This window comes from Olea europaea, unplaced genomic scaffold (genome assembly GCF_002742605.1).
Source record: "Olea europaea var. sylvestris unplaced genomic scaffold, O_europaea_v1 scaffold2618, whole genome shotgun sequence".
NCBI lineage: Eukaryota > Viridiplantae > Streptophyta > Magnoliopsida > Lamiales > Oleaceae > Olea > Olea europaea.
Window position 1 is genome coordinate 36,918 of NW_019244510.1, and position 11,979 is coordinate 48,896.

Genomic DNA, 11,979 nt, shown 5'->3' on the forward strand with positions numbered 1-11,979 from the left:
TACCAGAACCATATATATTTAAAGATTATTTAGGAAATAATCTTGAAATAAGAAAATATGTTAAGTTCCCTTTTATACTTATAGGAGAGGATTAGAAAGAATATACTAAAAAAATAATTCTATATAAAGATGAATTATATGGAGTAGATCATTCACCTATTCTATTAGGAATGAACTTTTTTAAGAAATATAGTCCTTATAAAATCTGTCAAGGATATTTAAAAATAACAGTTGATGATAACCCAATCATCATATCAAGGATTATGAAAATATGAAATCATTGTTATCATGGAAAGAGTAATAAGTACTAACCCCATGAGTCCATATATTGAAATTACACTTAATATAAAAAGTTATTGTAGAATTAAATTTCATGCTTATTTAGATACAGGAAGTACAATAAGCTTATACTTACCAAATGTACTACCATCTGAATACTGGATATACAATTCAAAGAAGATAGTCACCGCTACAACAGCAGGTGGAAATAAGGTAATATATAGTAAATATGCTACGCAAGTACCTTTTCTAATTTCTTTTAGAGAAGTATTTGTTGATACAATATATATATCAACCACAATAGAATGTGATATTTTATTAGGACAAAATTTCCTATTAAAATATGCACCATTTACACAATATATTGATAAGTATATGTTTACAACACCTTGTGCACATAAAATATTTACACCAAAAATAAATAAAGCTGTTACAATAGCATATACAGATATAAACCATCAGAGTTCCTCAACCCAGCGTGGTGGATGTTGGAGTATAGAAAAATTTAAACCAGTTACAATCTTAAAAATGACAACAGAAAATAAATTAGAAAAATTGAAAAAAGAAATTTCTAAAACATATTCTGAAAATCCGTTAGAAAAATGAAATGCTGATAAAATAAAGGCAAAGATAGAATTAACAAATCCAGACACTATTGTTAGAGTCAAACCCATGAAATATAATGTTGATGACCAAAAAGAATTTAAAAACCAGATAAAAGAATTGATGGAAGCCAAATTAATTAGGCCTAGTAAAAGTCTACATAGCAGCCCAGCCTTTATGGTTAGAAAACATAGTGAGATAAAAAGAGGAAAAGCCAGAATGGTGATAAATTACAAGAAATTAAATGAAGTTACTAAGTTTGATGGATACTACTTGCCAAATAAGGACACCCTTATTAAATAAGTACAGAATAAAAAGATATTTTCAAAATTTCATTGTAAGTCAGGATTTTGGCAAATCATGCTTACAGAAGAAAGTAAACCACTAACTGCATTTAGTACCCCCAATCCTTTAGGACAATACGAATGAAATGTAATGCCATTTGGGTTGAAAAATGCACCACAGATATTTCAAAGGAGAATGGATGAGATAATTAAACCAATTACTCATTTTTGTATTGTATATGTTGATGATTTACTTATTTATTCAAATAATATTGATGAACATATTGAACATCTTGAGAAATTTTGTTATATTATGAAAAAACATGGTATTACACTTTCTCAAAAGAAAGTTGAGATAGCTAGAATAGAGATAGAATTTTTAGGATTATTTGTAAAAGAAGGAGAATTGCAACTGCAATCTCATATTGGAGAAAAATTTCAAGAATTTTCTGAAGAAATCAAAAATAAGAAACGATTACAAAGTTTTCTTGGTATATTAAATTATGCTAAAAGATTCATTGAAAATTGTGCTAAATTAAAAAATTATTTTCTTCCAAAATTGAGAAAAAATATTTGTGGTCTTGGGAAGAACAAGATTGTGAAAATATAAGGAAAGTTAATGAAGAGTTAAAAGTATTGCCCAAACTTGTAATACCACAAGAAGAAGATTTCTTTATTCTTGAAACTGATGCTTCAGATCATTACTGGGGAGCAGTGTTAAAGGTAAAAAAGAATCATAAAGAATATAAATGTGAAAAAGATTGTTCTTGTCCTGAGATACTTGCAGGTTATACATCAGGAACATTCAAAGAAGTAGAAACAAGATATGAGACAAATAGAAAAGAACTCATTGCTGTGAAAAGAGGAGTTCAGAAATATGAGGATCATCTATTACCAAAGAAGTTCTTGATTAGAACTGATAATACTCAAGTTAAAGCATTTTTGAAAAATAATGTTGATCCATCTATTACCAATAGATATATTATTAGGATACAAATAAGGTTCTCATATTTTAAATTTGATATAGAATACATAAAAGGTAAAACTAACTTTCTTCCTGATTATCTTAGCAGGGATGGAGCTGGAATAATTAAGGACGAAAGTCCAAATAATTGAGATAAAAGTTTCCTATTTGGAAATACAAATTCAAAATATCGAAGATAGCATTCGAGGCAAAATATAACCCTTGAGGCAGAAGTTACTTGTTCCAAGTCTAGTATCCCTTCACAGGGACTTGTGAATACTAGCGCTCTCCCCGAGGATAAAGGGAAAGAAAAGAAGGTAATAGGAACCCTTTCATAGGGAAAACTTGAACCTATTACTGGTAATAAAGATATTCAAGATATCAAAAGAGAAGGTAGCTATTCACAGAGCCAAACTCAATATAAACTTTCTATTGAAAGGATAGATCCAAAAGATATTGTCAAGATATGCCATGAAACAAAATTTTCCAGAAAAGATAACCATGAAGAAGTAACACTCTTTATTGTTATTTTTAATATTTTATCAGATTGGTATCTGGAGATTGGAAAATGGATGAAGACTCTCCATTATTCAAAATACAACAAAATAATTTTTTATCCAGGAGCACCAGCCAACTGGGTTCTAAATTGTTTTGAGATAGGAAATATACTATGTATATATCCTAGCAAAGATCTCAAAGAGATAGCTCAACTTCCATCCAACATTAGGAAAGCTGTTAAAAGATATACTGAAATCGTCAAGACAACAAATATATATATCAGATTCCATTCAGCAACCATGGAATGGGATCCCGTTCTTGAATATATGCATCCATCGTTCCATGTGATAAAAATGAGACTTATAAATCAACATTTTTTACTAACCAATCAAAATGTTGTTAAAAATGGATATCAAGATATTCTAAATATGATGCCCTACAGAAGAGCAAAAGGGTACAAAGAGATATTTGAACATGTAACTCAAATTATCACTGAGAAAGAAAAAATATGGGTTTATCCATCTGAAGATCATATTATCTATTCCAATGCAAGGATGGCTACCAAAGAAGAAGATATTTGTTATCTCGACCATTTATTATCTGCAATTATTTCCAATCAAGTGCATGGATCAGAAGATATGACTAAAGAATTATGCAAATTACTTTGGAATTACAGTGATCACCATTGTGAATACTGTGTAGTTGAAGATATGAGTCAAGCATCCCTTAATAATGAAGAATTCCCCGCAGAATTCTTTGAATCAAAAATGGAAAAGTGATGGTGACTAAAGTAACCTTTTATCACTACATTAATAAAGAAACTTATTAAATAAAAACTGTGGCTACTAAAAGACAGAAGATAGTGCAAGAAAAGTCTCCATAATTGTAACTACCCCCACCAATTGTTACAAGTGGCAGACAAACTCAAAAGATAAGGCATCTAATTTCAAAAGGAGAGGTCCACTTGCAAGAAGATAATGGAAAAATTCGGTGGAGATAAGATGACTTAGCTACCCAACAAAGAAAGGTGGAAAACACCTGTCAAAATAAGATTCCCAAAGACTTCTATAAAAGGAGGTAAGAAGGAAGAATGAGGATATCTCGAAATAGCTTATCTCTAAAACGCTTAGAGGAAACACATCTTAGATAGATCTTTTGTAATCTGATACACCACTTGTATTCAGAAAAATATTAGATAGCTTGAAAATAGAAAAGCGTGTAATAAGGTAATCACTTATGGAGTTCTAAACTTCATAAGGTGAGTACCAAAGGTATGTAAATATAGTTTGTAAGCATGTACAATTTTAGTTTATGAATATCAAAGTAAAGTTTGTTATGTTCAAACAAAGTTTTCATAAAAGGATTTCGTTAAATTTCTCATGATTCCTCGGCAGTACAGATAGAGATTTTAAAAGATTTTCAAAACTTTGATTTTGAATGGATGTTAGCCATACCAAAGTACCCGTCTTTGATGAATGGTTTAGGGAAAAAGGCAGTTTTCTAACAAAAATTTGTAGCACCTTGTGTGTGAGTTATCTTTTAAAATTTCGTTCCAAGTAGGAACTTGATTCTGAAAAGAGTTTGGATAGAGGTGAAAACAGAGACTCTGGATACTGTGAGATAGCGCCTGTGGAAACACGACTAGTTCTCTAGAATGAGAAATGCAACCTTAATTGAAAAGCCTTTTGCGGAAGCATCTTTACTTGATTCAGAAGATTGATTAAGTACATGCAAAGCATATATAAGAGCATACTAGAGGGAAAGCCTGTTTATTTCCACTTGATTACTGTAAGTTATTTACTTATTTTTACATGCTTATGTTTTAATTATTCTGATGAACAATTAACAAGCATCCACATCCACTAATGATAATAATCTCATATTATTTTTAGATGAAAAAGATGTTTCGTTTTTACTTAAATTAGACGAAAAATCTGATGATATATTTCCTGTTGGTAAAGAAAAAATTGAAAAAATATATAGAGATATAGATTATAATTGTAGAAATAATATAGGATTTGATTCTATAGGAACTAGTAGAGAAATAAGAAAGGTAGAAGATATCATAACCAAACATAAAAATATACAAAAAAAAATTTCAGAAGGATTAGTTCGAGAATATATAACCAAGAAAGGTCAACCTATAATCTTTGAAGAACTATCAAAATACAAAGAATATTTAAAGGTGTTTGAAATGTTAAAAATATAGATATAGGTCCTGATTGATAAATCCTTAAAGATATAAGATACATCTTGCAAATAATTATAATAAGGGCAAAATAGTATTGCTTATAAAAAAGGCCATTGTGGAAAATAAGAACAATTTTCCAGCCTTTCTAAAAATTACCCCAAAAATAACTAATGCCTTGTCTTAGCGTATGAAATTGACGTGCATGTTCCCCCACTTGAATCAAAATGGAAAATTCTTAAAGTCGCATCAATTCTATTATTAATTAAGAATTCTCAGACTTCTGGAATCTTGTACTCACTTGATAATAGAATGATTTTAGTTTTCTTTTCCTTGTTAAAAAGGGACTTTGGTTAAATCTTAAATTTTTCAGAAGGATAATGTTATATGCGATCATCATTAGTTTAGGTGACGGTGAACGTCCTGATTCATTATGCATTAATGTTTTACAATTTCATTGAACAATGAATCAAGGCATTCACTGTCATTGAATGATGATAGGTGGCATTGTTCTTTCAAAGAGAAGAATATCACAAGTGACGTTCATTGTATCAATTAACTTCTATTCTGTTCATTTCTAGGCCATCGTTTTCTAAATTACAACTCTTTATAAAGACGATAATAAGTTCTCTAGGTTGTCTAATTGTCCTTTTTCGTTTACTTGTGGATCTATTTCCTTGAGGAGGTCGAGATTTTGACACAACCCGTCCATTCTTCTCTAGAAATCAAAGAAATTATCTCAAATTCTTCCAAAGGCATTTTATATTCATTACTAGATAGGCTATACTATGAGGATAGCAATCAATATTCCAACTTTCTTTTCATTGTTCATCAATTATATCTAGTATTGTCACCACCAACCTAGCAATCCCTAGCTCCTAAGCATCAGCTAACACTACTATTTTCTCCAAGAGAAGGAACTTGACAAATCCTTCTAATGAATAGAGAAAGCAAATAAAGATTAGAAAAGGTAGATTTTTTTTTTTTTCTTTTTCGTTTTCATTGCATTTTATTCTTTTTCCTTCCTTGAAAAGAGATCCACAAGAAAGAAAAAGGCCCTAATGCAAAACAAGTACCAGTATCCCTCCACTACATACATAGACTTCCACTTCCACAAGTACTAAAACCTATTGCACCATCGAGTTTCGATGCAGCTGCTTGATCAAGAAACCACACCAACACGCCTTCAGTTGGGCGCACCATTCTCGCCGGTAGTACTGGACAATCGGGCCCGATATCATCAATAGCCAGGTGGGCAGCCTCTGCTTTGCTGCCACCTGTAACAACTACAGCAACTTTAGAAGCAGAGTTTATAACTGGCAATGTGAAAGTGATTCGCTCGGGCGGAGGCTTGGGCGAGTCAGTAATAAATGTTACCCATAGTTCTTTCTCATCGAGCGCTGAGTGATTGGGAAATAGGGATGCGATGTGCCCATCGTGCCCCATTCCAAGGAGGATGAGGTCAAACTTTGGGCAGTCGTTAATTTCACATACATCGATCACACGAGTCCTAACGTGCTGTCTGATGACAAACTCATACTCCTCCGCAGCTTGTTCTGCTGTCACGGTGTCATTGATAGAATGAACATGGCCGGGAACAGTAGGAACCTGAAATGGCAAACATGTTCACTTAAAAATACACAGGCAAATAAAAGATATATTTGAAAACATCGACTGCAAGGTCCAATTTCACGTCTCAGCTTCATCAAATATGAACGATGTATTCTACTCAATAATAACGTACGTAAGAGACTCACAAAAAAAAGGGACTCGAATACAAATAGGGAAATGCAAAGTAATCTTATGTTTTATCTTCTTGAAGGCTGAAAAAGGAAAAAGACACCTACAACCATAAAATGTGATCATAGGAGAAATTAAATAGCAGGTGGATTCTCATTTGTATTAAAAATAAATAGAAGGCAAATCAAAAACTGTGAAAAAACAACAGAATGTGCAGTTCTGTTTTTTGTTTACATTTTCAAAAAGAATTGCAATAATTTACAGGGTTTATTGGTATATAGAGCTTGGTATGGGTACGTCAAAGAAGTGGAAATAGGCTTTTCCTACAAGCATCCATTCAGCTAATCCTATTCGGAGGACTGAAAGAAAATACTTGGAATACAAAACTTGAACATAGTTGTTAGCCAGCAAAAATCCTAATGTTAAAGCTTATTGAACAGTTCAAAAATCAGCAAATAAGAATTCTGAATGGAATTTTACTCCTGGCAGACCTAAGGTGTGTTATTATTACCACTCCAAGTAGCTGTTCTTCGAGTCGAAGTTACATTTCCAGACAAATTAATTGCCCAACTCCAGACAGACATCAAATACTAGAAATTCCGACCACTCTTTTCTTTTTTCTTTTTCATGCTACTAGGAGTAAATTAGTCTGATGAAGACATTAAAGAAGTTTATTAAAGATACTCCCAAAATTGGCCAATAACGAGGTAAACTCATTTTGTAGTGCCAGTTTTAGCTATTGAATTAAAAAGAAACCGATTGGCAACATCATGTGCAGAGAACTACATGAGACTGCCATAAACACGACACAATACCAGACCAGAGCTAACTTACCAAGCATAACTCCATGTAAAAGAACAGGTTCATGACAGTGACTACTTTTATTCACTAAGGCATGTTTGATATGGAGGATCAGATGGCACTAGATAGCATTAGCCATTATTCAAGGAAGAAGTTAAAAATTTTGTTTATTACACTGTCTAGTACATGATACCAAATATGTAGGAAGTGTATGTTTGGTATGCTAAACTTGATTGGACACTACAATGAACAAGGTTTGAATTTCTTTTTCTTATTTGCTAATGTTGAGTGTCATCCAATCTTCCCTACCAAACATGACATGTTTCTCTACCAAACAAAGAACATATCAAGATCATAATTCCTATTAAAACAATCAATATCCTTGTCAATTTTTGAACTTGAAGATGAACAAAACTTTTGCCTCAAATAATGGCTCCATAAGTCCACGTGAAATATTGCATACAGACTTCTATTTCCCCCCTTACTCTATGAGGCAATCATCTCCTGTCTTAGCAAAGTTGAAACTTAAGGATTCACAAATGCCAGGGGCCCAGAAATCTTAACATTAGGATTGCTTGTGTATCTCAACCTTTTCTTTTCTTTTTTTTTATTTGCTCTCTCTCTCTCTCTTTTTTTTTCCCGAGAATTTCACTCTTCCCCACCCTCTCAGAGAAAAAGACTCAAACTCAGGCCAATGACCTGGTAAGAGCAAACTCTTACGATTTGAACTAGGCTTTGGTTTTGTGTAATTAATCTATTTATCTTGCATTATTGCCATATACTTTGTTTCAGGTACTTGTGGTGAGCTATTACTACCTCAAGAAAATCATGTTACCCTATGACCAAGAAGAGGTTAGAAATATTCAAGATCCGAAGTTTATAGTCTAGGAAGTTGGATGGGAAAAAAAAAATGCATACAGACTTCTATTTCCCCCCTTACTCTATGAGGGGCAATCATCCTGTCTTAGCAAAGTTGAAACTTAAGGATTCACAAATGCCAGGGGCCCAGAAATCTTAACATTAGGATTGCTTGTGTATCTCAACCTTTTCTTTTCTTTTTTTTTATTTGCTCTCTCTCTCTCTCTTTTTTTTTCCCGAGAATTTCACTCTTCCCCACCCTCTCAGAGAAAAAGACTCAAACTCAGGCCAATGACCTGGTAAGAGCAAACTCTTACGATCTTTTATTTGCTCTCTCTCTCTCTCTCTCTCTCTCTCTCTCTCTCTCTCTCTCTTTTTTTTCCGAGAATTTCACTCTTCCCCACCCTCTCAGAGAAAAAGACTCAAACTCAGGCCAATGACCTGGTAAGAGCAAACTCTTACGATTTGAACTAGGCTTTGGTTTTGTGTAATTAATCTATTTATCTTGCATTATTGCCATATACTTTGTTTCAGGTACTTGTGGTGAGCTATTACTACCTCAAGAAAATCATGTTACCCTATGACCAAGAAGAGGTTAGAAATATTCAAGATCNTCAGGTACTTGTGGTGAGCTATTACTACCTCAAGAAAATCATGTTACCCTATGACCAAGAAGAGGTTAGAAATATTCAAGATCAGAAGTTTATAGTCTAGGAAGTTGGATGGGAAAAAAAAAAAGAAAAAAAAGAAAGAAAGAAAGAAAGAAAAAACGTGTTTATGTAGATCTAAGGAGGTTCCTTTTCATTAGCGTGAGTCAATCACAATAGGACATACTAGAGGAGGGGTAGATCGTAAGTGTCATATCAGCGAAAAGATTACAAACCACTTCTTAATAAATTCATCATTTTTATCTTTGTGGGTGGAATTTGGAGAAATTCAAGAAAATGATGCTGACATGATAACATGTAATACAAAAGCATCATGAAAACTGACATAAAGATGGTTTTGTATGAATATGGAATAGGTAAGGATTGAAATGGCATAATATCATTTTCACACTAATGGCACAACAATAGGTAGCAAAACGAGAGTGCAATAATAGAAGAAGACATCTCCACAGCTATGTTTTCAAAAATAAAAAATAAAATAAAACATGAACCCCCTATAACATTAAACTTTAAGACATCAGTCACAATTTGTGTTGGTTTTAGCACAATTAGAAATGTAAACTTTGATGATTATTCTTCTTACATGTAACAAAGAAACTGATAATTTGAGTATAACACCACACTAAGAAAACACAAAGTACCTATTCTATTCATGGGATTATTCAGTTTACAATAGTTCTAAGCACAAAATCGGCACACAAAAATGGATTACTTCAGCAATATTATTAGTATAATTTTAGGATGCCAAGTAAAGTTTTGCCAAAATAAGAGGGCCGAGGCCCTCATAAGTTCATGTATGCTGATCTGCCCCATCCCTGAACCCCACAATGCACACCAACAAGAAAAGTTCATTCTTTTAACAAATTCAAGATATGACGAAAAATACCACCTAGAATGATTTAAAGTGGGTGCTGGTTCAGCGTCATAAATTGCATATGGCCAGATCTATTCTATTTGCATCAGCCACTTAACTTTATACAATGCAAGATCTCCATTTTATTTATAGAGAATCGTTAAAAGAAGAGAACCCACAAAAGCGGATAAAAAATTATGCCAGCTTAACAAATCAAGGAGTCTGAGTGCAAGAATAGTACAGATTGGGTCCACGTTAATCACAGAAGATGACTATGAACCAGCAACAAATTTCAGAAATCACCAGGTGACAGAAGAGGCAGATAATTTGTATAAAGTACCCTAGAATCAAGAAAGATACCTTGGTCAAAAGATTATCTTTAAGTAGCTTATAATTGCTATCAACATGGCTTTTTGCTACGACACGCTCATCAGCCCAAAATATATGCCACTTAGCCCATTCAACAGTCTTGTTGAAAGGGGCTTCACAGAGTTTTCTGCTTACAATAACAAATGCTTTATGAAAAGGAGAATGATAGGTGACAAATGCAGGTAACAAATGCACTTACATACCTCACCAAGCTAATTACAGAACCACCAGATAAAGCAATGGCAAATGCACCCCGTTCTTTTACAGAAGCCTCGGATAATTCTGCAATATATTCTGCCAAATTGGTACTTAGCTCGTCCATGTTTTCGTGAATTCTCAACTCTCTTCCATCCTTTTTATCCCGAGAGAGAGCCATTCTTATAAAAGCACTATATTCACAAATGGTAGGGGGGGAAAAGAAAAAACCTATTTTTAGTCCTAAGAACTAACCAAAATCATGCAAAATCAACTCCATACTAAAAACTTAATTAAGCATTGAAGCTACATAGTACTCATAATATGCCTATGTTGGGCTGATGTTTATAAATATTTTATACACTTTTTATCTACATATTTCGAGAAATTCATAAGTATTAACCACTATTCATTTATATTTTAAAAACATGTTCAATTAAATAAAAACACAATTAGGTACCACATTTTTTTAATATAGCGAAATAAGAACGGCTCATTCACATTAAATTGAATAAACTACAATTTCACAAAATAATGATCACAAACGTCAAAAGATCTAGAAAAATTATACACCCCAATTACAATCAAAGTTCGAGGTTCATATAAATCATTCACCACAATCAAACTTTTGCAGATTTACACTGTAAATATTACTGCATGTAATTCAAATAGCGGTGAACTTAAAGATTAAAAAAATTGAAAAAAAAAAAAATGATTGAGGATCAAGAAAAAGAGATCAAGTCCCAAGAAACTTAAACTCAAACATGCACGTCAGTATAAGTGAAAAAACAGCATTTTTAAGCCAAAACCCAAATCCAAAAACAAAAAATAAAATAAAATAAAATTCCAATTTTTTAACAATTCTACAATGAACAAGCTAAGTTCTAAAGACCCACAAAAGAAAAAAAAACAAGAAAAATGCATTCTTGAAATCATAACACATATCAAACTTTTTTAATTATATACTAGAATCAGAACCAGAGAGAGAAAATGAAGAGGGACTTACAGAGAAAGAAAGAGAGATGGGTGTCAGAGGAAGAAACTGGCTGAGGTGGAAGAATAGAAGATGGGTATCAACTATTTTATATATGTAAATAAAAGCTTTTCACTTTTAACTTTGTACTATATGTCGAAATTTAGTACAAGAATTTACATTTACAGAGAGTAAAAATTATTGATTTATATTTTACTACAGAAAATTACAAATTCTGTTCATTTAAAGCAAGATTATAAAATTGTTGCTGGGTTTGCGATGTGAGGGTGGATTAAATAAACTGATAGAATAAGACAGAGAGAAACCAGTGAGCAATTTCGACATGGATCAAAAGGAAAAAATCTTAAAATAGTAAAATTAAATTAAGATTATCCAACCTAAATTTTAGATTTACAGTGAATCCTATAAAGTATAAACAAAACCTTTTTTTCCCTCAAAGATGTGATAAACTTAATTCGAACGGCATAAAAAATAAAATAAAAATTGCTTTTTGTCGTTAATACTTGAATCAAGAGACTTGGACATTTTAGCCGATTTGGAAAAAGAAGAATCAAAGAACACAAGTTTTCTTTTTCTCATTTTTGTGGTTTAAAACTCTCAAAGTGGTAGCGACATGCACGGTTTTAATTATTTTTTTTTTTTTTTTACTAGTGAAAAATCTGTCTTTCTTACTTTGGCATTTTGC

At 32.4% G+C, this 11,979-nt stretch overlaps 1 protein-coding gene across 2 annotated transcripts; it reads right to left on the reverse strand.

Moving 5' to 3' along the window:
- Nucleotides 1-5,550: 5,550 nt before the first annotated feature.
- Nucleotides 5,551-11,825, reverse strand: LOC111383123 (probable 6-phosphogluconolactonase 1). 2 transcript variants are annotated; one of them, XM_023007198.1, is made up of 5 exons: nt 11,307-11,825; nt 10,309-10,494; nt 10,097-10,232; nt 6,194-6,424; nt 5,551-6,093 (listed from the first exon to the last, which is right to left on the reverse strand). In XM_023007198.1, the coding sequence occupies exons 2-5, from the start codon at nt 10,479-10,481 to the stop codon at nt 5,944-5,946; spliced, it is 690 nt and encodes a 229-aa protein (XP_022862966.1). In that variant the 5' UTR covers nt 10,482-10,494; nt 11,307-11,825; the 3' UTR covers nt 5,551-5,943. The 2 variants fall into 2 exon arrangements, with proteins under 2 accessions (XP_022862966.1, XP_022862965.1); XM_023007197.1 differs by having other exon boundaries at nt 5,551-6,424; nt 11,307-11,824.
- Between the last annotated feature and the right edge of the window lie 154 nt (nt 11,826-11,979).

Excerpts from the sequence above, each read along its gene's own strand:
- LOC111383123 (XM_023007197.1), bottom strand. The coding sequence starts at position 10,481 with ATGGCTCTCTCTCGGGATAAAAAGGATGGAAGAGAGTTGAGAATTCAC. Across the intron at positions 10,233-10,308 it reads TCTGTAATTAGCTTGGTGAG|AAAACTCTGTGAAGCCCCTT; the intron begins GTATGTAAGTGC and ends TATTGTAAGCAG. Across the intron at positions 6,425-10,096 it reads AAGATAATCTTTTGACCAAG|GTTCCTACTGTTCCCGGCCA; the intron begins GTATCTTTCTTG and ends TTGCCATTTCAG.